The sequence below is a fragment of the Rhinopithecus roxellana genome, chromosome 7 (assembly GCF_007565055.1).
Source record: "Rhinopithecus roxellana isolate Shanxi Qingling chromosome 7, ASM756505v1, whole genome shotgun sequence".
Taxonomy (NCBI): Eukaryota; Metazoa; Chordata; class Mammalia; order Primates; family Cercopithecidae; genus Rhinopithecus; species Rhinopithecus roxellana.
This window is the reverse complement of record NC_044555.1, coordinates 58738162-58765563: the sequence shown is the minus strand read 5'-3', so window position 1 is coordinate 58765563 and position 27402 is coordinate 58738162. Positions and strand designations below refer to the sequence as shown.

The 27402-nt window shown below is 39.6% G+C and overlaps 1 protein-coding gene across 2 annotated transcripts in view; it reads left to right on the top strand.

Annotated features, from left to right (window-relative positions):
* The first annotated feature begins 10339 nt into the window (after window positions 1-10339).
* Window positions 10340-27402, top strand: part of VAMP7 (vesicle associated membrane protein 7) — a 52695-nt gene continuing 35632 nt past the window's right edge. Inside the window, exons 1-4 of one of the 2 annotated variants that reach the window (XM_010353423.2) lie at window positions 10340-10514; window positions 18429-18583; window positions 24446-24503; window positions 26920-27057. In XM_010353423.2, coding sequence (XP_010351725.1) covers window positions 18438-18583; window positions 24446-24503; window positions 26920-27057 — 342 coding nt within the window. In that variant the 5' untranslated portion in view covers window positions 10340-10514; window positions 18429-18437. Of the gene's footprint in view, window positions 10515-18428; window positions 18605-24445; window positions 24504-26919; window positions 27058-27402 lie in introns of those variants that run through there. The other variant, XM_030934376.1, reaches the window with a different exon arrangement.

Here is a 27402-nt window from a genome sequence, read left to right as displayed (position 1 = left end):
AAGACCTTTGAAAATCAAAGTTCCTGCGGGCTAGATGCTGGACCCTCTCCTATACATTTCTACCTTGGATGATCTCATTCCTTTCCATGGGTTTATATACCAACTATATGCTCATAACATCCAAATTTATATCAGTAACTCTGACATTTATGAGTTCTAGCATCTAATTAACAAATGTTTGTTTTTAAAAATGTCACACACACACACACACACACACACACACACACACACACACAAAGTTCCCATTATCTAAGGACAGCTGGCACTGAAAATGCCACCAGAAGGGAATCAACTTAATAGGGGAACAAAATTGCATCACAAATGATAGAAAAGAGGTTTTATTTGGGACTTTAGAAAAATAAAACCAAAAATCATTAAAATAAGCTTATATAATCTCATTTAAAATATTTTAAATTTTAATTGCAGCTAAACAATAATTTTTAGAATGGACAAAGAATGAAATAAGAACTATTTGAGGGATTTGGGGTAGTTCTCTGATAAAAGTATTGAATGATACAGTATCCTTTACCTCATAAACAGGGTTATTTTTACCAAAATGTTTGAACAATTCACTGTTTCCTCCAAAGGTCTCTCATTAACTGGATATTCAAAATACCCATCACTCATCATCCAAGTAGATTTTTTTCACTTCAACTTAACTGATTTAAATCATTTTTCATGGGCTTTGATGTATTGAAATAGTTATCCAATACCACTTTCAACTTTATGAAATCCTGTGTCTTTTCCAAGATTTATAATTCTACATTGCAATTAATTTCTCTTTTTTTTTTTTTTTCACTGTTAGCATTCAATAGTCAACAGAGGACCAGTGATATGATGGAGAATAATACATGCTATTGTTTAGCAGAAAGGGGTTTTTTGAGGAGGACTAATTTTATAAGTGGTTAATTTACTGGTGAAAATTTCTATGGTATAAGGGATTTTTCTTTACTATACATCATAACTTATAAGCACTCAGAAAAAAATTAAAAATAATTGTATATACACATACACACATGCACATGTCTACATAGGTATATATAAAGTCTCGTGAGCTATATGCCCCAAATGGCAGGATTAAGGTTGATTTTTATAATTTTCTTATTTCCTGTTAATATTTTCTGATTTTTCTATTACTGGTCATGCATTACTTGTATAAATAAACTATCATGACTTATTAAATGAAAGTAGGCTTTGAATAGTGTTTGAAAACAATGAGGTTTATAGTCCCTGTCTGGTGACAGCTTTCATTTGCATTTGTATTATAAACTGGCAACTGAAATTAGACCTTGGTAGTCGTGTATTCTAGAGTCATTAAGTCCCAAATTACAGGGTACCAGTTGCTAGGGACAATAAACAGACTGAAACTACAAAAGGAGAGATTAAGGTTATATTTACTAAAGAATATTCTGACTGTTCATGTTGTTAATTCTGGAAGCATGACTGCAAATTGAAAAATCTGACCGCAGTTTAGAATTAAACTGAATCCCATTTTGAGATTTGGGGATTAAATAAATAGGTTGTCATAGTCTCTACTTTTCCAGCATTTTCTAAACCACGTTGCTTATCAGAATCATCTGGGTCTCTTGCTATAAATACAGATCCTCATGTTGCACCCTCAAAAACGTGACTTTGTAGGCCAGGAATCTATGTTGTTAGCTAACCGTAGGTGATTCTAAAGTAGCTCATCGATACAACCGTGTTTAGGAATCAATGTTTTAGGCCAATGGTTCTAGGAAGAAATCACCAAGCCCTTGGTGAATGAACATTTACACTCATTTCATGATCACATAACAGAGAGTTTCCTAGGGTATGGTCCTCTTTGGGCAATACAAATTGTGATACAATTTCTACTTGTATCAACTGCCTATCCTTCCCAACCAAAAGAAAGTGAGAATCAACAGTGTTACTCCTCAGTATCAAGTACCAAAAAATAGAATGCAGCAAAATTTGAAAGGGAAAAGCAGTCACTTAAAGCACACCTTTTGTCAGACTCCAATACATACAGATCATAAAAAATTTAAAACTGAAAGAATTCTTAGACCAGCTAATTCAACCTCGTAATTTTACAGATGAGAGTCAGAAAAACGAAGTCGTATGATAGTGGCAGTTGTTACAAAAACCAGGACACAAATACTCTTACACTTGTCTGTTTTTCCACTTTACCATGTATTTAATGAACCAATGATGAGTATTATTGGAGTTCCTTGAGAGCATGTATCTCTCACACTTCCTGGCACATGATGCCTGGGTTAAAGTTTGTTGAATTGAATGCTCTGTTTAAACTCCAAGCAGTAAAAATTAAAGTCATGGTGATAGCTTCTAAACATACTTACCTAGAATGTTGGCCTTTTTAATTTGTCAGGTAAAGCTGTATGAATAACTTTCTCAATAAATCTGAGACAAGTGAATTATGTTGCCTTAATGACTGAAAAAAAGAGAAGTCCCTTTTGTGGGATTTACTACATAAGTAGTAACATTTTCCCTATTATATCTCTGCCCCCACTTATCCTTGAAGATGCAGTTCGGCTGTGAAGTCAGTTTGTGCTTGGCCACAGAGAAAGCTGCATTGTATTAATATAAAGGGTAGTTTGGAGTCAAAACAGAGTTGCATTTTATTTTCAGCTTTGCTATTAAGGTACTTAACCTCTTTAAATCTACGTTTTCTCACCATTGTTCACTATATCCTAAGATATATCTACACCATGGAGATGTTTATGGGTTGTTTTTAAAATTCTACTTGTTGCTGAAATTTCAAGAAATGAATTTCAAGATGATACTACCCAGGATTGTTGGAATATTCATTGAAACCATGTATATGTTTCAAAAACAGAATGTAAGAAATCTTGCCTGACGTATAAGGGAAACTCAACAATTGCAGTCTCCAAGAGGACAGGAACTTCGTTTTGTGTACTGTTGTATTAGTGCCTTAGACATAGCAGAAACTCAGCAAATAATGTTCATGTGTTTCCCTTCCTTCCTCTGCCTACTTTGTTAATAAAATAAATCTCATATCAACTATCATTGTATCATACATAAATATTCTACACTTCTCTTAAATTTGTGTGACTTTCCATTATACTTAGAAATTTACTGTCTTCTTACAAAAAGTATTTCCATCTCTCAACAAAGTTAGTGATCTGCACAGCTGTGCCAAGAAGATGTAGTAATCTTTAACGTAGGAAGATGAACAATTTGAAAAACACACACATTCCCTGATTTCATTCGTGTTACATATGGACTCATGGCCTTCAAACACTCAAACATAACATGAAAACCATTGCCTTCGCATTGCAGCTACCTGAAGTTTTTGTTTTTTTCCTTACAGGGAACCACTGCAAGCCACAGATTTGAAATAAAATTGAGGGCAGTAGTATCAGGAGAAAAATCGTTGGGAATGTGTTGGAGAGAGTAAAACGGTCCAGCAGGCAGGTGCGTTCTGTCTGGACTTGCACTCCTACCTCCGTGGCCCCAAACTCGGGGCGCGGGGGGATGATTTAGAGCAACGCCTTTGGGCCTTACTGTATTAGACTATGGGGGTGCACTCCAGCAGTGGTTTTCCCCCATTATTTTAACCGCAGTTTCCTTTCTTCCAGAGAAGTGCTTCGTGTGAATCTCCAGCTGGGTGGGGAGGATACAAAAGAAAACCAAAGCCAATCTGGTCTCCTCGCATCTCGAAAAAGGTCGCACGGTCCATCGGCTTGCCGCCGCTCTCCCGAGTCCCGGGCCACGACCTCGCATTCAGAAGCCACGTTCAGCATCTAAAGGTAGCGGTCCACTCCCCGTTGGAGTGAAGAGAACGGGGAGAACGCCTTCCCAGAGCAGCTGCCGCCGGTCCCTGTCCCCGGCTCGCTTCAAGCTTTGCAGCCGCTGGGGCATTTCTGATGAGGGCCCTGGGAAGGCCCTCCGAAACATTCCGCCCCTCGCAAGTATTTACTCACTGTCTTCCAACCTTTTTGCTGTGGAATGTGTGCTCCATGCTCCCTGTCCCCATCTTGGGAGAAGGCAGGAACCGAAATGAGGGAGGAGCGCAGAAGCAAACACTTTACTTGCCCAGCTGGAACTGTTCGCTTTGGTCGACCAACACTGATTGCCCATTCCTCTGTGTTCCCTCTTAAAGAGCTTCTGAAAATTGCTCGAGAGGGGCGGAGTTGGGAAGCCAAGATCGTGGGAGGCAAACCTCAGCCCCCTCGCTGTCTGTGAGGCTAGAAGCCTCGGTTTTCCTTATCTGGAAAAGGGGGTTGATAATAATAATAATTACTTCACACCATTACTGCGATGATTAAATGCAGTAATATATATCTATCTTAGAATACTGTTTGGTACTGAGGAGTGTTAGCCCTTGTCATTAGTATGCATTCTTTCAACAAACTGTAATTGAGCACAAGCTCTGTGCTACCCTGAGAAGATAAGAGTGGTGAACAAGACTAATAATGTTCCTGCCCATATGAAATGTATATCCTAATGATGGTAAATGGAAAATAAGCTAGTAAACAATAAAAATATAATTATTTTAATTAACATAAGAAAATAAAACGAGAAAATACGTACAGAGGGAACATGTGGCAGGTGGCTAATGAGAAGCCAGTGGTCATGGACACTCCATCTGAGGAGGTGCCTGAATAACAAGAAAGACATGCACACAGATCTGAAGGTTCAGCATTCATTGCAGAGTAAACAGCTCAGGCAAAGACTCAAAGGTGAGCACATGCTTGGTCTGTTCCGAGGTGGAAATCAAGCACTTATTATATGACAATGACTTAAAGATGTATTTCTACCCCTGCACGTGTAAGGATAATTTATATGGGCATCTTCATTCTCGCCAAGAGTTGGAGAATGGGAAAGATATGGGAACCTGTCCCAGCTGTTTTCTCATTATTAAAGTGATTGATGACAAAGATCAGTATATGTGCAGAGAAACAGATCCAGCACCTTTCACCAACAGAAAATTCGTTAAATGCTGAAGGATTTTTAGCTAAAATTCTGAACAACTGGAAATAAGTTAAGGTGGAAAAAAATCTAATGCCAAGTTACAGACCTTTTTCATGAGGACACCAGTTTTGTGGTTTACCATTCCCTTAGAGTATGGATTCTTTTTTAAAAAAACATTCATTTATTTAATTTTTAAATTTTAGATTCAGGTGGTATGTGTGCAGGTTTGTTACAAGGGTATATTGCATAATGCTGAGGTTTGAGGTCCTAGTGAACCCATTGCCCAAATAGTGAACATAGTACCCAATCGGTAATTTTTCAGGGGAAAGAAGCTGTTCTATTAAAAAGAAACCTTGCACTCATATGTTTATTGCAGCACTATTCATAATAGTAAAGTCATGGAATCAATCTAAGTGCCTATCAATGGTGGATTGGATACAGAAAATGTGGAACATATACACCACAGAATATTAGGCAGTCATAATAAAGAATGAAATCATGTCCTTGGCAGCAACATGGATGCAGCTGTAGGCCATTATTCTAAGTGAATTAACATAGAAATAGAAAACATAGGCCATTATTCTAAGTGAATTAACAAAGAAAGTGAAATTAACATAGAAATAGAAAATCAAATACCACATGTTCTCACTTATAAGTGAGAGTTAAAGAGTGGGTACACATGGACATTAAGATTGAAATAAGAGTATGGATTATTTACATCAAATCAAAGAAGAGAGCCAATAGATGGGTCATACCCTCATTTTATGCTTAGAACTTTGAACTGGAATTGTTCTTAATTTTCCATCAAAGTTTTAAGAGAAGATAATTTCAAAAACAGTGCTGTCCTTCAGTTTCATTATTTTGTGTCTTAAAACTAATCATTCAATATTTGATAGCAATAGCATCTATCTCAAAGTCATTAGTATACCTTGGTTATTAACATAATTCAAATTAACCCTTCCAGTGAAGCTGACATCACCTTTGCTATTTTTAGAAACTTTGAAACTTAAGAAAATGAGTTGCCTCCTCACTGCTACACTTCCACCTTCTTCACCAAGCCTTAGGCTTGCCCTTAGGGTTTCCTTTTTAGAATGTTCATTTGCTGTGAAGCAGGCCTTTTCTGTTACTCTCCATGCAGTGTGTTAGTTGTGGCTTTAAAGAAAAAAATTCGCTCCCAATTTCTCCAGAGCTACAAGTTAGTCGTTAAGAAAGAAAAGTCAAAAAGTGAAATAGTCTCGGGATTTGGAGTTTCTATATGAATATTCCATAGGTTTCTTAAACATTAGGAAAAGATAAAAAGACAAGCAGCCAGGAGAGGTGAAATTCGTAACAGAATGGAGGAGCAAAACGTGGTAACTTAGTAAATAAAACACTTGAATAACTTTGCCATATCAGAGCAGGTATTTCTATATCCACACGCTCACGAGTTTTTAGAAAAGGCTAATGAAATTGCTCTCCAGATGGGAGTTGATGTCAAGTCTTATAGCAAATGACAATGCTTTCAGCATTATCACAATATCACGTCACTTCACCTAAAAGCTGAAGAAGCTACAATAACTCTGTTTGCTGAAGATCTTGAAAGTAGGAAGCAAAATCTGAATAGATGTACCCATGGGGCACATTTACTACACCTCTGTAATCTGCAACCAAACCAGAGGCATTCTCTGACAGAAAAATATTTCTTTGGACAAAAATAAATATATAAAGAGAGTTGGGTCATCAGCCTTCTTTTGTCAGAGTGTTGAGAACAAGAAATTTAAATCACCTATGTGAAGAATTTAAAATTTCCTTTATATACACAATTTAACTGTGTGCATATAAAATTAACAAAAATGCACTGATATCTAGCAGGTTGTTTAGGGAATGGTTCCTATAATTAGAGAGAAAAATGGCTTGCCAGAACGTGAACACTCTATTACCAATAGCTGCACATAGTCATTGAAGGTTTAAATCAAACACATCTGTAGCCTTAAAATTTTTTTTTTGCCTGCCAGCACCATGGCTACAAGTAGCTATTAAACTGAGATATAATAAATAATCAAAATGTGGATGCTGGAAGTGCTTGACACATTATGAGAAGCAGTGTTCCTATCACAGATATAAAGAAATGGCATGTTCTTGATGTAATGAGAAATCTTACCTACTATGTGGAACACAGACACCTCAGAAGTAATTAGCTGGGGGTAGTCGCACATGTCTGTAGTCCCAGCTACTAGGGAGGTTGAGGCTGGAGGATCTCTTGAGTCCAGGAGTTCAAGGCTGCAGTGAGCTGTGATCTCGCCACTGCACTCCAGCCTAGGCAACAGAGTCAGACCCCGTCTCAAAAAAAAAAAAAAAAAAAAGATAATAGTTATTCACAACTGCTTTGCAAAAGCTCGTGTTAGAACCACAGATGGCTCAGATAAACAGAGGAAGATACTTGACGACTCTAACTGGAATAAGCTGCAGTGAAAAATATATCCCTTACTCAAATGTCAATTACTTTATAGCTATTGATAATGTGTTAGCGCCCTCTACCGATTGTGAATTTCAAGGATACCCTCTACATCAAGGTATCCTTGATGTAGGTCTGTTTTGAGCATAATATAAGAGGAAGAAAAGTTGCCTAAGTTGAAACATCCAAGAGAAAAGAAGCATGAACAGCAATGGCGAGCAGTAATACACTGGAATCGTGTGAATTATTTTGATTCAAAAGCAACAGAATCACTAGATGTGTTTGTAAACCACAAAATAACACATCACGTGAAGCTGGAAGCCATTATCCTCACCAAACTAATGCAGGAACAGAAAACCAAACACTGCATGTTCTCACTTATAAGTGGGAGCTAAACAATGCGAACACATAGACACAGGGAAGAGAACAACACATACTGGGGCCTGTCGGGGTGGGGTTGGAGGAGGGAGAGCATCAGGAAAAATAGTTAATGCATGCTGGGCTTAATACCTAGGTGATGGGTTGATAGGTGCAGCAAATTACCATGGCAGACTTTTACCTGTGTAACAAACCTGCACATCCTGTACATGTATCCCAGAATTTACAATAAAATAAAATTAAGTAGGATAGAGGACAAACTGCTAAATCTAAGATGCATATTTGCAGCACTGCCCAGCATAGTAATAATTTAGAACATCTGGCAGCCCTTTAAAAGTCAAGAGACTGCTTTCATCTCTGTTATCTCATGTGATCGTCCTAGGACTTGGTGGATAGAATTATCTCCATTTTACAGGGGAGAAAACTAAGGCTCCAAGATTTAGTAACTTACTTCAGACCCATCAAGAGAGGACTGGATCAGATTCCTGATCCAATTGCCAGGAGGCAAACCCTGATCCAATTGCCAGGATCCAATCCTGATCAAATTGCCAGGAGGCAAATATTTCTGCTGCCCCACTGGAATATAGGGCTCTCCTGGCCTGCCCTTCTAGGGTCTGCATTTGCCAGCTCTAGGATGAACACTTATACAGGAGCTATTTCTAAATATCTAGATATCCCTGTTTATCAGTGCCCCACCATTCACTATGGTAACCCTACATGCTGAAAATAACCGTATCAAGGAAATTAGGCTGTGTACATTCACTCTCATCGCCATCTTGGTTTTGGTGGGTTTTGGCCGGCTTCTTTACTGCAATCTGTTTTATCAGCAAGGTCTTTATGACCTGTATCTTGTGCTGACCTCCTATCTCATCCTGCGACTTAGAATGCCTTAACTGTCTGGGAATGCAGCCCAGTAGGTCTCAGCCTTATTTTACCCAGCTCCTATTCGAGATAAAGTTGTTCTGGTTCACATACCTCTGACAGGGAGGTCTCAGGAAACTTACAATCATGGCGGAAGGCAAAGGGGAAGCAGGCACATCTTACATGGCCAGATAATTACATTACAAATTTTAGGGTATAGATAAGATTACTTTAGGAGAGAATATGGAGTAAGAGGGGGCTTTGCTAGAGTCCTAAAAGCTCTAAAGAGAGGCAATATTTAGAGTTCACACAGCTTAGTAACTCAGATATCTCTGACTCTAAAACTCATTATTTTTCTAAGATACTATGTTGCCTCTTAAAGAATAGATATTGAATACAATGTCATTAAGTTAATATTAATATGAAATGTGAACTTTTGCAAAGGGGAGATAAAGCATGGGGAATGATTAAGATCAGCAGGAAGAGTGTGAAGAGTAAGAAGAGAAGATGGCGTAGGGCAGAACCCTACGGAATGTGAACATTTCAAAAGAAAATGAAGAGCTGTCACAGAGGTGGGAGGAGAACCAGGAGGGTATAGTGTCTTGGAACGAGCTAAGAGAATAAAGGGGTTCAAAAAGGAGGGAATAAGGGCCGTGTGCGGCGGCTCATGCCTGTAATCCCAGTACTTTGGAAGACTGAGGTGGGTGGATCACGAGGTCAGGAGTTGGAGACCAGCCTGGCCAATATGGTGAAACCCCGTCTCTACCGAAAATATAAAAAATTAGCCGCATGTGGTGGCACGCGCCTGTAATCCCAGCTACTCAGGAGGCTGAGGCAGGAGAATCACTTGAACCCGGGAAGCGGAGCTTGCAGTGAGCCAGGATCGCGGCACTGCACTCCAACCTGGGCAACAGAGTGAGATTCTGTCTCAAAAAAAAAAAAAAAAAAGGAATAATCAAAGTAAAATCCTGCAGAGTTGAAATATGGTAATGGCTGAAAAGTATCTATTTGTTTTAGCAACACTGTTGAGAATTTTGTCTGTAAAGGAGAGGTAGGAGAAAGACCACTAGCTTATCTGTGTTTGGTGAGGGGGCATGGGGTATGAGTTAAGAAAGGTGACTTTGGAATGTTTTAGATGAGAGAAATTTTGACAGCCTTTAAGTCCTGAGAGTAAAGAGCCAGTTAGCAGAGAGCCGTCGAGGAGTCATGCAACAGCAGGGTTCATCAGAGGAGCTTGACTCTGAGTCAGCAACAGGGAATAGGGATGGAAGAGGGCTGGCTTAGATCAAAGGAGAGTAGTCGTTGTTTATCGTTATTGTTATTATTATTATTGCAAAAAGAACAGGAGAAAGGATTGGTGAGAGGTACAAGAAAATTAGAAAATTTCATGGCGAAAGTAGAGGCAGTTCCTGTCAGATGAATTCTATTTTGTCTGTGAAGAAACAGGCGACGCTGCCTACAGAGACTAAGCAGGAGAGACGGGGCCAGCTTGGTTCTTCATTTATGCCGCCCACCATTGCTGGTAGATTCTTTATCTAGCCTGCATCCTCTCATTTTCCTGGATCCCTATACGGCGCTTGACGCTGTTTACCACAAGAAATGTCGAACGAACGTGAGACACTAAGTGTGATACTCCAGTCGGAACTACTACTCCCAGAATGCAGTAGGGCTCCTGGGAAGTGCGGGCGGCTGGGAACGCAGCAGGCCTAGCCCTGTCGTCTGCTGCCATTGGAGGAGCGCTCCCACTCCCAAGAGGCCACGCATAGGCGGGGCGCTTCATGCGGAAGTCAGCGGCGTCCGGTCCCGGCGTCCGGTCCCAGCCTCCTCTGGGAGCTGGCAGTTGGCGACCGTGCGCTGACCCGCGCCCCTCGGTCCCGAGCCCGCGCGCCCTCAGAGGGTGCCCGGACAGGTAAATGGAGTGGGGCGCGCTCTGCGGGAGGCGAGGAGAGAACTGCGGGGGGAGGGCGGAGGTGTCGACGGAAAGGTGCTGGGGTGGAGCAAGGAGGCAGTGCAAGGGTGACTTGGGCTTCTCTGGTGTCGACAGTTTCAGTTGTCGGGCAGGACCAGTTTTGGCGAGGTGCGTCTTATGCCACTGGAAAGGCTTCGAGTTAGAGTGTCAGAATGCGTCACTTAAGCTGTCATTACAGGAGGAAAAAAATGTTAACTTTCTCTCAGTTTGCATTCTACAAGACCTTTCTGTAGCATTTAAATCTCTTGAGATCGCCCGAGTCCTCCAAAAACTCTCTACGTCCTTGTTCGATGACGTCACTTTCTGCTTCACCTTCTACTTCTGGCTGTTTATGCTCCTTCGTGGGTTCCTAGCCCCTTATTCGCCCTTCCTCCACTGCTCAGTATTGACAGTCCCCTTCTTCGTCTGTTCAGGAACTGTATTTCTGACTCGACCCGTTTCCTCAGCTTCAGACCTGTTTGGTGTTTTTATTAGTGGCCAATGTTTATCAAATTCTGACCGCGTACTTTGGTAAATGCTTTACATCTCCCTCTCCCATAACTCTCACAAGCAATCAACTGTCTTCATTCGGCCTCATTAATTGCTTTCAACTACCTGTATCTCCATTCCCCCTCCATTGATCCCAGAGGATACAGTCATGTTGGGGATATTAATTCCCTTTGAATACCTGTGGCTGAGAACAGATCCATTCATATATTTAACAAATATTTATTGAACGGCTGGTATATGCTTGACACGCTTAAGTGCAGGGGATACAGCTGTAAACAAGACTTAAGAGGTTGCTACTCTCAGGAACTTACATGTTTGTGTCTAGAGGGGAAAACAGGAATAATCGGGATGATGTTATATATTGGTTAATGCGAAATAAAACAGGTGGTTGACTTGAAAGGGTGGGATCCTATCCTAAGAAAGTCAGAGGGATCGGACTGGGTCTCAGAGCATCCTCCAGAAAGAATAGTTGTAATACCAACAGGAATAATCTTCATCTGTAACATGACCTTTCATAAACACCTCTTCTTTTCCCCATCTAAGCAGTGTTTATTCTTCATTCTTCTATCTCCTCCAAGGTTATTGCATCAGAATTCATGGTTTATCTGTAGTTGGTTTATTCCTTATAAGACCCAGAGAGAAGAGTGGGGGATTGAATTACTATTAGCTCAACTGCTGTATCTTACTGAGAAAGATAGTTTGGTTGTGAAAATATTATTCTTACCAGGTCCTTCTGAATATAAAGTTATCTACCATTTATAGTATATTTAAAACCAAAATATGCTCAATGTTCACTCATTTATTCAACAGATATTTGAGGGAATATTAGATGGTAGGCACTGTGCTGAGCACTGGGAAAATAGGGTAAAATAGACACTTTCACCTCTCTTCCAAGGATAAATAATCCTAACAGTATGCTGAGGAAATTCCTAAGGCATAGGCTGACACCTACATTTCTGTTCTTCATCCAAGGTGAGATCATCACAAAACATTAAGACATTTCCTGAGTAATTGTGAACATTCTGAGATTATTCACTTATTATTCTTTATGCGTTTATTTATATGTCTTTCCCCTTTGTTCTATGACTCCCTCAAGTATTGGAATCCCTTCTTCCTTAACTTTATACCTCTAGTGTCTACTTTGTCATATAGTAACCTGCCAGTACATACGTGTTGGACTGAAATAGAAAGACTCCCTATTTGATCAAATTTAAATGACATGATTTATACAAGGCCTTCTTTATGTAAGGCCATCAGCCGTATTCCTCAACCTTCTCATTCACCAAAGGTGGACCATTTCATCTTATTGGGCTAACTTACGTACCTTCTTTACCTTGTTCTCACCTCTATGCCTTCTCTTGCTCCATCCATCCCTCCTAAAATGATCTCCTATCTCTTCCCAGGCACCTTGTGTACCTCCCTCCATTAATTTAGTGGGCCAGTTTAATAATCTGCTCATGATATAAAGGTGGAAAAAAATTAATTTCCTTTTTATATTTCCTATGAAAAATTCTGCCAATGAACTCTTGCAAGAATTAACATAATAGGTCCTCCTGCAATAATATAAATAAGGATACAGAATACTTTTTAAAAATTTTACATTGCCTATCACCATGTGCTATGTAATGAGTTAATTGTACTACTTTATTTGAACAATTGTATAACCTCTGTTCACACAGCATGTTTTGGTATCATTTGGTTTCTACTTGGTAGAAACACATCTTTTTCTGTTTGTTTGTTTTGTTTTTTGAGATGGAGTCTTGCTCTGTCGCCTGAACTGGAGTGCAGTGACGTGATCTCGGCTCACAGCAACCTCCACCTCCCAGGTTCAAGCAATTCTCCTGCCTCAGCCCCCTGAATAACTGGGATTACAGGTGCGCACCACCACGCCCGGCTAATTGTTTTTTGTATTTTTAGTAGAGATGGGGTTTCACCATTTTTGGTCAGGCTGGTCTCGCCACCCACCTCGGCCTCCCAAAGTGCTGGGATTACAGGCATGAGCCACCGTGCCCGGCCAAGAAACACATCTTTGAGTATTACTTTCTCCTTCGCCTGAGATAATTTAAGTGGTAATGTTATTCTGCCACATTGTCATTTTCAGGATGTCAGTTAAAGGCTTAAGTATTAAAATTAAAGTTTTTTGGTTTTTTTTTTTTTTTTTTTTTTTTTGAGGCAGAGTTTTGCTCTTGTTGCCCAGGCTGAAGTACAATGGCATGATCTTGGCTCACCTCAACCTCCATCTCCTGGGTTCAAGAAATTCTCCTGCCTCAGCCTCCCAAATAGCTGGAATTACAGGCCTGCACCACCACGCCTGGCTAATTTTGTATTTTTAGTAGAAACAGAGTTTCTCCATGTTGATCAGGCTGGTCTCGAACTCCTGACCTTGGGTGATCCACCTGCCTCGGCCTCCCAAAGTGCTGGGATTACAGGCATGAGCCACTGCGCCCAGCCAAAACTGAAGTCTTATTCCATGCAGATATCTTTCAATTGTAAATCATTACTGCAAAAGACAAATTTTGTCTTTATAACGAATTAAAAACAACAGTAGTACAAGAGTGCTTGAGTCATGACTGTCATGAATTTAGGATGTGCCAACCTAAGATCAGCCAGATGCTTCTAAGATGTAAACATTAAGCATTGTCATTTTAGGTGATTTATTGACACCTATTTCTTTATAGACAGGAATGCAAGTGCAGCACTAAATTGTGTGCCATTGCTCATTTATAAGACATACATGTAGATGATCCAGAATATTGTTATACATTTTTCAGCGTTATCAAAATACAAATGCAGAATTAAAAGACTTCTCAAAACACATGGACTTGGCCTTTCCCCTTAGTTACCTGAAACTGTCTTCAGCCTCTACTTGAAGATGCTTTTGCTGAGGAGGAGCAGTTTCATCATTGCTGTTGTATTTTGTTACCAAATTTTTTTATAAAGGCAATTCCTTACTTACAAAAGTATATATTCTAAAAGTACTGTTGTAAGCTTATTGTTTGGAACGCTAGATGTATTTTCTTCTATAAATAATGCTATCCATGACATTTACGTTGTTATGCCAACCAGTATCATTTTATTAACTTTTAATTTAGTGGACTTGAAGACCTTCCCCACAATTTACAATAACTCCTCTATTAAAAAACTGCATTTATAATTCTCATTTGAATTCCCTTATAGCATATCTTTTTTTGGAAACCCAACAACTAGAACAAAAATATCATTTCTTTAGTCCCTTAACATAGTAAAAACAGACTTTTCGAACTCTAAGCTGTTGTGGGTGACCCTTCTAGCCCTTAGCTCTAAGGAAAGTCCTCCAATATGAGCAAGGAAAAAGAAGGGATAGAGGTTTTAGAGAGGGAGGCAAGTTGGGCAATATGAGTATCTGGAAAGGGAAGAGTAGGATTTGTTTGGGTGAACAGTGAGTTTCTAAAATGGAAGTCTGCATTGCTTGTCAGCCTTTTGGCTAAGATCAGGTGTAGTATCAGTTTAAAATGGGGGCTTGTTGTGGGTTGAATTGTGTCCTCCAGAAAGCTGTGTTGAAGTCCTAACCCGTGGTACCTGTGATTGGGACCTTATTTAGAAATAGGATCTTTGCAGATGTAATTAAGATGTAATTGAAAATGAGGTCACACTAGAGTAGAGTGGGCCCTTGATCCAATATGACTGGCATCCATATAATAAAAAAGAAGAGACAACAGAGAATGCAGTGTGAAGACACAGATACAGAGTACATCATGTGACTACAGAGGTAAAGATTGAAGTGCTGCATCTCCAAGCCAAGGAACACCAAGGATTGCCACCAAACTATCAGAAGCTAGAAAGAGATAAGGAAAGATTCTCTCCTACAGGTTTCAGAGGGAGCATAGCCCTGCCAACACCTTGATTTTGGACTTTTAACCCTCAGAACTGGTAGGCAATACATTTCTGTTGTTTTAAGCAACCAAGTTTTTGGTACTTTATTACTGCAGCTACAAGAAACTAATACAGGGTTCTTAGCAGGAATGAAGTAGAATTGGGATGATGGCTGTGGGACCAAGTGAGGAGTGAATAGGAGAACAAAGAGGAACAGAGTTGATATGGGGCTTTCCTTTATGTTGCATTATCTTTTTTTCTTCCCTTCTCTCTCTGGCTTATTTTTTCATTCTTTTTCTTCTTGGATCTTATCTTTATATAGCACTTCATGGTTTAGTAGGCATTTATATACTGCTAATAATTAGCAGAGCCAGGTTTTCTAACTTCAAATGCAGTGTTCATTGTACCACAGTTGTTTCTGTTATTCCAATACTCATCAAGACGTTATGGATTCTATTACAAGACGCTTACAGTGGGGGCAGGTAAGACTTCATAGGTGGGATTTTTAGCAGTATAGGAGAGAGGAAGGAATTCCCATTAGTGACATCTGGAAGGAAAGTAAAGTTTCTGTTGCTATGTACCCACTGTTTAACAGTCATTTTTAAGTTGGGGGCTGCTTTTATTGAATGAAACACTACTTGCCTATAACTTATATCCATTGTTCCTAGTTATATTCCGAATAATGTGCTCCCTGTTCCAGGTAACTGTACTTTATATAAACTCAAAAACTATTGTAATATTCCTTCTAAGTCCTCTTTCTCATGTTACATAGCTCTAGTTCCTCCAGCCAGTCTTCAGATGACATAATCTCCATGTCTCTCACCCATATTGTCTCCCTTTTGTCCAATCGTTAAATATTCTACCCAGAATTGAATTCAGTATTTCACATATGTTCTAACCAGCACAGAGTGTAATGGGACTAGTACTTAAACAGGTCAAGACACCCTGTTTCTTAACGTACTTTGAGATTATGTAAGCATTTTTAAGCAATATCTCATACTGTTGGTTCATAATGAACTTACAGTCCACTGAAACACTAGATCTTTTTGTATTAATTGTTGCGAAGCTCAATTTTCTTCTTGAACCTGCACAGGGACTGAGGCTCCTACTTTTTCATCTCTCTGTTCCAGGGACCATATGATTTCTTATTTGTTTCTCTTTGTGTTTTTGTTCCTCTCTACTGTATGTCTCTTTGACCCTAAGCAATGACCTCCTTCCTTGTTATAAAATTTCATTGATTGTTTTACAGTCTTCATGCTCTTTCTTTCCTTTTGGCTTCTGGGCCACCACACTTTTGGCTTTCCCATTTGGTCCTCCTTAGTCTTTGTGAGTCTCGATCTACCTTTCACTCAGCTGTTGGTTGTGCTTTGGGTTTTATCCTCGGCACTCTTCTTTTTTTCTGTATGCAATATATCTTCAGCAAATAAATCATGTTTAAAATGGCAGATCTAACTGAGCTCATCTGGGAATAAAAGGGCACAGAATCAGTCCCGGAGGAAAGTCAACATTTAGAGGTCAGGTAGAGGAGGAAGAGTCAGCAAGAAGACAGAAAGAGCAGCCAGAGATGTAGGAGCATTTCAAGGAGGATTGGTCAGCAGTGTTGACTGTGCCTGAGAGGTCAAGTAAGGTAAGAATAGAGAAGCAACCACTGTATTTTGCAACACAAAGGCTGTTGGTGACCTTAGGAAGCATGGTTTTTTGGAGTGTTAAGGGCAACAGCCAGATTATAGTAAGTAGAAGAATTAAAAGGAGGCAGAGGAGCAGAGATAATGCGTAGCAATGCTTTGAAGAAACAGAACAGGGCCAGGCACGGTGGCTCATGCCTGTAATCCCAACACTTTGGGAGGCCAAGGCAGGTAGATCTCTTGAGCCCAGGAGTTCAAGACCAGCCTGGGTGACATAGTGAAACCCTGTCTCTACAACAAAATACAAAAATAGCTGGGTATGGTGGCACACACCTGTAGTCCCAGATACTACGAAGGCTGAGGTAGGAGGATCACTTGAGCCTGGGAAGTGGAGGCTGCAGTGAGCCGAGATTGTGCCACTGCACTCTAGCCTGGAGCTTGGGTGACAGAGCAAGATCCTGTCTCAAAAAAAGGGAAAAGAAACAGAACAGTAGGATCCACAGTTAGGGAGGCTTTAGGATCAAGGGAAATTAAAGTATAAGACAGCAATTTGGAAACTATAACTTGCTACGTATGTGTAAGGAGAATTCTAGAAAGAAGATGATCGAGATCGCAACCCTGGAGAACAACTTCAGTTCAAGAGTAGGAATGAAACAGAGACCCCCAAGAGACATTCAGCCCAAGAGACAGATGAGCACCTTGCTGTTGTGTTTCACAAAGTATGTTTGTGTGAATCACCTGCATCCAGACAGACTTGTATTAAATACAGATTCCAGGGCCCTACCTCAGGCCTGCGGAATCAGAATTTCAGGAAGTGATGCCAAGAGTTTGAATTTTTAGCAAGTGACTCATACTCTGCCACACAAGATGATTCGTATTCCCACTACAGTTTGAGAACCACTGGTATATTGGGTGCTGAGCATGTTAACAAATAAAAGTAGGTTTAACAGTTAATCGAAGACTGGTAAAGCATTTGTTCATCTGTTTTTATGTTTACGCCATTAAATAAGAGAAGCTGGGCTTGTTAGGTGGGAAATAATAGCACATATTCATAGGCAGACTTAAGGAAAATAATCTTAAACTCATGCCATATTGTTTTAGTAATGTTTTGTTTATGAAGGGTCTTACCATTCCTTTCTTGTGGAAGCTCTGAGTTATTTTCACTTTGTTTCTATTATGGATAATGACTTTATACTGGCAGTGCACAGTAAAAGGATAAGATTATGGGCTCTAGAACCGTACTGCCTAGGTTTAAATTGCAGCTCCACACTTACTAGCTCTGTAATTTGAGGGAAATTATTTAAGTCATTCGTGCTTCAGTTTTCTCATCTATAATAGAAGCATCATAATAGTGTATAATCTCATTGAGTTGTGAGGACTAAATGGATTAATAATTATAAAGTACTTAAAATGGTACCTGGCACATAGTAAACAATAAATATAGGCTATTTTTATTGTTAATAGTTATCTTTATGAATCTAGAGTCTTCTGTTGAACTATTTCTCTAGGATAAATTTTCAGGCTGAAATTTCTACATTAAAGAATGAAGACATCTTTATGTACCTTTGCTATTATAGTCATTGCTTTTCAAAAAGGTGATATCTGTTTGTGCTGTAATAATTTGTAAATGAAATCTATCAATGGTGTGTGTGTGTATGTGTGTTTTGTATGTCTCTTTATGTGCATACAAGAATGGCTGAGGTTGTAACTTTGTAGGAAACTTTGACCTTTTTTTTTAAGCCTGCTGTTAAGTCTGTTGTTAAGTTTCATGTTATAGTACCTTGTTAGATACTATCTCGAGGTAATATGTTGATAAATGATAGTAAGTTACTTTTGAAAGATTATGTCAAATAAATATTCTAAATCTGTGCCTTTTTCCTTTTGATAGACTGAAGCCATGGCGATTCTTTTTGCTGTTGTTGCCAGGGGGACCACTATTCTTGCCAAACATGCTTGGTGTGGAGGAAACTTCCTGGAGGTGACAGAGCAGATTCTGGCCAAGATACCTTCTGAAAATAACAAACTAACATACTCACATGGCAAGTGAGTTCTGTTCTGCATGTGGTAAGGGATGAAAGAAGGGAATTCTGTTACTGTAATCAGAATGGTAGAAAAGTAGAAAACAAGCTTCTAGGTACATAATTTGAATAAGCGGACAGAATAGTAACCTTCACCAACTTAGAAAATATCTGGTTTTATTACTTATAAATTTAACTTGTAGTTATTTTATTCTATTATTGAAGTGATATTATTTTATTTTGAAGAAAGATATGGAAATGTTAAATATAAAAATGACTTTGCTCTAGAGCTGTGTGATATGTGAAATGATTCAGATAAGATAGATAATGTTCCTTGGGTTCATTCTTTCAGTAAATATTTACTGAGCGCTTAACTATTGCCAGGCACTTTGCTTGGTGCTGGGGATATAACAAGAAATGTAGTATTTGCCCTCATAAGGGTTATAGTTTAATGAGGGAGGCAGTCAAATCCATGATGTCAAGGGTGGGAGGGTGGGAAGTAGTAGATAGGAGGATGGTATTCCAAGTAGAAGGAACAGCAGGTAGAGAAGTATGAAGGCATGAGATCATAGGGCGGGCATATTTAGGGAACTGCAGACTGTTCTCTGTGACTGGTGCCCAGGATGGTGAAAATAAAGCTATAGAGAGATGGGTAGAAGAAAAGTCATGTAGGGCCTTGTAGGCCATATTAAGAGCTTGGACTTTACCCTGTGGGCAGTGGGAAGGCATTGAAGGTTTTCAGCCAGGATGTGACACAGTCAGGTTTTATTTATTTATTTATTTATTTAGAGACAGAGTCTCACTCTGTCACCCAAGCTAGAGTGCAGTGGTGCGGTCTTGGCTCACTGCAACCTCCATCTCCCAGGTTCAGATGATTCTTGTGCCTTAGCCTCCTGAGTAGCTGGGATTACAGGCGTGTACCACCATGCCCAGCTAATTTTTGTATTTTTAGTAGAGATGGGGTTTCACCATGTTGGCCAGGCTGGTCTCAAGCTCCTGACCTCAAGTGATTCATCTGTCTTGGCCTCCCAAAATGTTGGGGTTATAAGCGTGAGCCACCGCGCCTGGCCTTCAGTCAGTTTTTGCTTTAGAAAGATCACTCTGGTGACTGTTAGAGTGGCCATAGATGGGAAATCTTAGTAGTTAGTTTTAAAAAGTGCCTCAACCTTCCCCATTGGCACTTGAAAATCTTTTCTTACTTAACCCAGCCTTACTTCCTTAGTTCTTATCTCAGAATGAGGTCCTTATTACTTTCTATGGCTAACCCCTTATACAGTTTAAGGTCCCCTCTAAGCTACTGTGAGAGAGACCCCCAAGATACAGTATTAATTTTAATGAGATAGTCCAGAGATGAGTGGTTTGGGATGTTGGGGTGGCTCTGCCATTTCCAATTCCCTAATTCCCAAAGCAATTAGTGCTTTCCACCTCTGGCCAAGACAGCTCCTTTGGTGCTTGTTATATCCCAGCGCTTGCCCAGTAACTTTTAAAGATAGGACCCAGAAGTGGCCTGATATTGTTGAGAAGTTTCTACTTACATCTTATTGTTCACTACACAGTCATGTAGCTAACATAGCTAGAAGGGAGGCCCAAACATAGAATACGCCTCTTTGAGAAAGGTAGCTCCAAAGACCTATCTAGTCACTGTGTTTGGCTCCAAGTCCAGCATGTCTAGGTGGTACACAGTCCTCTCCATCAGGCCCTGGTGTGGCTCCTGTGGTCCACTGACCATAAACTAAAAGATAAGTCATATGTTTTCCCTGCTCTCCCAGCCTAACCCAGTAGACAATGGTGAAATAAGGATCAACATAGTGAGAGTTACAAACTCCCATTTGGAAAAGGGAAGAATGAGAAACATGTAGAAGTCATTGCTTTCCAGTAATGATCAAATAATTGCCTCATACAATTTCAAAGACTCCCTATTCTGACCAGGTAGTGGTTAGTGGTTCTGCTTTCTTGGAGAAACTCCCTCACCTTTTTTCCCTGACTCCTGGCTTTGTTCTACAAGAAGTTCTTCCTTTCTGGCCACATCCAAAATGGGAGTTAGAGAGTATATCATCTTTGGGAATTGTACACATTTTGTAGTCCTCTTCCTGCCAGCGTAGGTTTGTGGGCCTAGAGGTTAAGGGTTAAATAATCCTAGCCTCTTATGATTTGCGCTTTATACTTTCCCTAAAAATGTATTAGCCTTACAAACTGTGTTTCTAGGTAGCTCCTGGGAAAATGTCCAGGGAAAGCACATGTAGTCCTTTTAGAGGCAAGACTGGGAAATAGGGCATATATCTTCCACTCATGTATTATGAGCCAGAATTTAGTCACAGCCATATGTAGCTTTAAGAGAGTATAGAATATGTAATCCAATTAAAATGCAGTTATAGTAGAAGGAGATGTTATCTGTCTGCCATGCCTCTCTACCTGTGCCTCTGATCTAGCTGTGTTATTTTGAGGTTTGGTACCTTTTTTTCATGCTTTTGTTATCTTCTAGGAATGTTGATCTCCTCTTAAGCCTCCTTGTAAACTTTTGCTCACTTTACAGGTCCCAAGCGAAATACTTTCTTAATTTGTAGTTTAATGCCTCTGAAAGGGCAGTTCTGATCATGTTCCTTCCTTCAACAGATACTGTCTGCCCTCAAGGTAAAATTCCTTAACAGGACTTGGAATATTCTTCAAGATCTGCCACTTTTTCCTTCTTTGGGCTCATCTTTTACTACTTTAGTCCTCAGTTTTGCTTTCCAGCCATACGTAGCCATTTGCAGTTCAATGCTAGATTCTTTCCCTCTTCCTAGCCTTTGCAATAGCTGTTACCTTTTACTAGAATATATTTATCTACTGACTTTTGAAAAAATCTCACTTCGTGTTCCTGAGCTTAGATGTTTCCTTTTCCAGAAACCCCTGAACACTAACACTGAGTCAGTCACCCCAATGAGATACTCTTTTTATGTGTCTATGTAGCATCTAATTTGTTCATATTGTGACACTTATCACACTGTATTATTATTATTATTTTATTTTATTTTATTTTATTTTATTATTTTATTTTATTTTATTTTATTTTATTTTATTTTATTTTTTTGAGATGGAGTTTCACTCTTGTTGCCCAGGCTGGAGTGCAATGGCGCGATCTCGGCTCACCACAACCTCCACTTCCTGAGTTCAAGTGATTCTCCCACCTCAGCCTCCTGAGTAACTGGGATGACAGGCACGCACCACCATGCCTGGCTAATTTTTGTATTTTTAGTAGAGATGGGGTTTCACCACGTTGGCCAGGCTGGTCTTGAACTCCTGACCTCAGTTGATCCACTCGCTTCGGCCTCCCAAAGTGCTGGGATTACAGGCATGAGCCACCGTGTCCGGCCTCAGACAGTATTATAATTGAAATGATTGTTTATCTCTGTACTCTGACTGTAGGCTTCTTGATGGCAGGGATCATACCTTGCTACCTTTTGTGGCCTCTGCACCAAGTGACTCACAAGTCTGGTTTAGGAGAAACAAATTTTATGGGGAAAGTGATGACTTTCATTTTGGGCATGTCATGTTTAAGCTGTCTATGGTATGTCTAGTTGGATATGTCTAGTAGACAGTAGTGTGGGTTGTCCTGGAGCTCAGGAGATAGGTGAGATCTAGATTTGGGAATCATTAACACAATTGTGGTAGCTGAAAACAACAACAAAACATGAGAATGCGTGCTGCCCACCAGGGAGAAAGTGTGAAAAAAGCAGGAGGCTAATGAAGCTAGAAAACGTTAGTGTAGAGGGAAAGGGACTATGATATAAACCAGGTATATTAGCCTGCTTGGGCTGCTGTAACAAAATACCATAGACTGAGTGGCTTAAACAACAGATACTTGTTTCTCACAGTTCTGGAGACTGGGTGAGGTGCCCACTGATTCAGTTCTTGATGAGGGCCTTCTTCCTGGCTGGCAGATGGCTACCTTCTTGCTGTGTTCTCAGGTGGTGGAAAGAGAGTAATCTCTTCCTCTTTTTCAAAGCTACTAATCCCATCATGAGGACCCCACCCTCATGACCTCATCTAATCTTAAGTGCCTCCCTCAGGCCTTGTCTCCAAATATAGTCACACTATAACATATGAATTTTGAAAGGGCACAGTTCAGTCTATAGCACCAGGCAAACCTGATGTCAAGAAATCCAGTGAAGAGAAAACACTTTTCAAAAGGAAGTGGTCAACACTATCATATGTTTCAGAGAGAGCCACTGGATATGGCAATGTGGAAGTCATTGGTGGAAATGGTGCAAATAGTTTTAGAATGTTAGAGGAAAAGATTTTGCTTGAGTTCCTGTATCTCCTTGTAATTCATGTCAGCCCTCTGTGAACATTAATGTAATTCAACAGGTACCCCTATCTATCCACTTGCCCAAGGTATAAATCTGGGAGGCAAAATTTAGTTAGCCTGTCTCATGCCAGTCACCAAGTTCTATAAATGCTGCCTTCTATCTCTCTGCTCTGTCCCTTTTTCTTTATTATCCATTCTACTTTAGTTTATTTCCCTCCTCATTTCTTATCCGGTATACTGCAGTAGTCTCCTGTCTGGTCCTCCTTTGAGTCAGTTTTCCACACTCTAGCCAATGTGTCCGTTTTAAAGTGCAAATCTGATCACAGCCTCCCTAGGCTAAAACCTTTGGATGCTTGTTCATTATTCTTAGGGTAATGCACAGTGTGGTTTATAAAGTCTTGTATAACCTGGTTTTTGCTTACTTGTCCAGCCTCGTCTGTCCAGATAATTTACCTTTTCTTCATATTCTGTACTCTAGTCATGTGAGCCTATTTTACTTTCCTAAATCTATTATGTGCTGTTTTATCTCTCGGCCCTTATGCTTGCTGCTTCCTCTCTGGAAAAACTCTTCGCTCACTTTTTTTTTGTTGTTTTTGAACCAGTCTCACTTTGTTACCCAGGCTGGAATGCAGTGGCACAGTCTCGGCTTACTACAGCCTCAACTTCCTGGGTTCCAGTGATCCTCCTGCCTCAGCCTCCCGAGTAGCTGGGACTATAGGTGTGCGCCACCATGCCTGGCTAATTTTTGTATTTTCTGTAGAGATGGGATTTTGCCATGTTGCCCAGGCTGGTCTTGAACTCCTGAGCTCAAGCAATCTGCCTGCCTTAGCCTCCCAAAGTGCTAGGATTACAGGCATGAACCACCACGCCTGGCCTTTCACTCACTGTTTACCTTGCCGTCTGCTACTTATTCTTCAGGTCTTAAATCAGACATCACTTGTTTCAGGAAGTCTTTTCTGGTTACCCTTTGGCAAATCTCCATTTCGTGCCTCATCTATTAATATGTCCCCAGAGCACCATGTACTGCCTTTAACTTTCCTGTCATCCTGTTTGCCATGCTGCACTGTAATTTCTTATACTGTGATCCCTGTGAAGACTGGGAGTTGGTGGTTTTGCTTTTTTGCATCGTCAGCTTCCAGCACAGTAACTAACTCAAAGTAGGTACTCAAATGTTGAGAATTTGGTAGAAAAGATGTTTGCTTTAAGAACTTAGGAAAAAGCAAAGAAAACCATATGGCAAAGAAAACCATATGGCCTATTGGGGGTTAATCTTAATTACATGCTCCTCCTAAGATGTCATCTCTTGTTCATGCTTTAAGAGTCCAATTATGCTTTTGCAGCTGTCGTTCTAATGGGTAATACACGTGCTGTTGTGCTATGTAGCTAGAATAGAGATCTTCTTTTTATTTCTTATTTACTTCTCTCAGTTTGACTTGAAAGAAACAGGTATATTGGGAAGGGGAAGAGGGAGAATAGACTGTATCCATAAGTAATGTGGTGACATTGGCAGTACTGAACTTGCTTATACATAGATAGAAGATAGAAGTAAAAGTGATGTTGCTTATAACCACAGTAAGTTTTATATCTTTTATTCTACAGTTATTTGTTTCATTACATCTGCCAAGACAGGATTGTATATCTTTGTATCACTGATGATGTAAGTAACTTGAAGACATATTGCTATTTAACTATGTGTACTATTAATACAGCCAGTTCTTAATTATCTACACCAGGGGTCCCCAACCCCCAGGCTGCAGACTGGTACAGGTCTGTGGCTTGTTAGGAACCAGGCCACACAACAGGAGGTGAGCAGCCTATGAGCATTACCACCTGAGTTCCGCCTCCTGTCAGATCAGCAGCAGCATTAGATTCTCATATGATTGCGAACCCTGTGATGAACTATACATCCGAGGGATCTAGGTTGCATGCTCCTTATGAGAATCTAACTAATGCCTGATGATCTGAGGTGGAACGGTTTCATCCCGAAACCATTCCCCCTCCCCCAGTCCCTGGTGCCAAAAAGGTTGGGGACTGCTGATCTGTACCTATGGTGGGCAAAGGTGATGCAAACTTTACATAGCTGGAATTGTTAATATTTTACATTTGTCATATAGAGCAGCAAATGATAAGAAAACTTAATAACTGGGGTATGTGCAAATCAACTCAATTTTGGTAGAGTTTTAGCTTAGCCTGTTGCAACTTCTATATTCTATTTTGTAGTGAGAATTGGTGTTCATAATTATAATTCTTTGATATCAAAACCTCTCAAAAATTGTTTACCTGGAATGTTAAATTAGATAACGTCACTCCTTCTATCAGTAGTTAATGAATTCTTTAACGTGTGTGAACTTTGGAAAAACAAAATTACGGTACATTATGATCAGCTATATAAACCTGTAGTTTACATTGGCTAGGTATGACTGTTTATCGGCTCTCAGCCCAAAATTCTCAGTAACTTAATGATGTCATTAAGGTCCTTTCTCTTCTCTGCTTTCCTCCGTGTCTCCTTCTTCCCAGGCAGGTTGCCATTATGGTTATGTAGAGCTACATACTTATTTATTCATGTCCAGAGAAGAGGGACTGTGTCTTCTTGAGTGTCTTATTGTAGGAATGAGGAAGCTTTTCCCAGCTGCATGCCCTCCCCTCCCCCTGCTTTCAAAGTGAACTTCCTTTCATGTCTTATTGGCTGCATGCTCATTTCTAAACTGTCTACTGACAAAGAGACATGGAATTGGCATGGTTGCCATAGATCAGGGTTCCTAATCTTTGTTATATCACAGATTCGTCACTTGTGGGACGCTCCCAGAATGTTTTTGTTTTCTTTTTTTAATTTTCCTTTTCCAGAATGCTTTTAAATGTATAAAACACACACAATTCTAACAAAACCAATTGTGTTGAAATATATATATGTATAGTATTCAAAACGTTTTAAAAACTTGATGTAGTAATATATATGCTTCTTTATGAACTCATTAACAAGGTTTAGTCATGGGTCTAATAACTAATAATCTTGATGTGATGGGTGTTAACAATATTTTGAGATATCTATAACTGTGATGGTATATGAAAAAAGATTTCTGTTGGTAATAGTTACAGGTACTGTTAATACCACCTTGGTTATGAATATACTACCTATATTCACAATTGAAATGTAAGTTAACAATTGATAAAAATAATGATGTGATTATCTTTTTTTCTATCCAAGTACAAGGGCCCCTTGAATTTGGACCATTGACCCCAATTTAAGAACCCTCGGCTTACACTAAGCATCTTGGGTGAAAGGGAAATGACTGTCAACCATAGTGATCATCACAATGATTTTTATCTCTGGCTTCACAATATTTTCCAAAAGTAGAAAAAAATCTAGCTATATGTGAAATGACTGATGTGAAAGAGCTTGGAGTAGATAAAAAATAATAATGAAATCTGGGATAGTCGGAGTCGAGCCTCGTATTTCTTGAGCTGTAATTTGATACACACATACACATACATACATAAACACACATAGATTCATTTTTTTCCTCTAAGGTATTCTTCTAGAGAACACACATAATTTTTGGCTGGCTGAGATTAGACATGAGTATGTCACTTGATCTTTTCAAATGTGCCACCACTATTGAAAAAATTCAATTTGTTGTTAATATCAGTAGTATTATGTGTGTGTGTGAAAGACTGTATGATTATTATGGAATTTATTAAACATATTCTTGTGCTGGGCCTTCTAATAGATCCTGTGAAATATATGGAGGAAGTAAAACCCAATTCCTGATGTCAAGAAGTTGATAATTATCATTAGTCAAGAAGTTGATAATTATCATTATCTTCAGTTGTCAATGACCAGATATATCTGGATTCACTCTCAGCTCTTTCATTTACTAGTTGTTGGACCTTTGGGCAAGTTAGTTACTTTTTCAGAGCCTTCCTTTATTTATCTTTAGCATAGGATCAATGCTAGTTCCTCCTCATAGAATCATTGCTCAGTCCATGTTAGCTGTTTTTTATTGTTGTTCTTAATCACTCACATCATCTTTGTTTACTTTCTAAATGTGAGTTCTATGTTGATCTCTTTTCAGGATTTTGAACGTTCCCGAGCCTTTAATTTTCTGAATGAGATAAAGAAGAGGTTCCAGACTACTTATGGTTCAAGAGCACAGACAGCACTTCCATATGCCATGAATAGCGAGTTCTCCAGTGTCTTGGCTGCACAGCTGGTAAGATCTTTCTCAGGATAAGGTATTTTGATTTTTATCTTCTTTATTACCTTCAAACACTATGAATCTAGGGGGCCCTGACCTGCAATATAGTTTTCTGATTGTGTTAGTGTAAGTCAACATAATAAAACTTCCCTGATTAAAAAAAATGTAAAGGGGCAATTTTAGGGTAGAAAACAGTGATATTCTTTATTATCTCTGTATTCTCTAATGATAGTGGTCACAGTGTCTCATGATCGGAAGAGCATTAAAGATCATCTAGTTCAACTACCCATCTGATGCTTAAATGTGTTCAACATGCCAAATTATCTTTTAACCTATACATAAACCTTCTACCCTTCTATG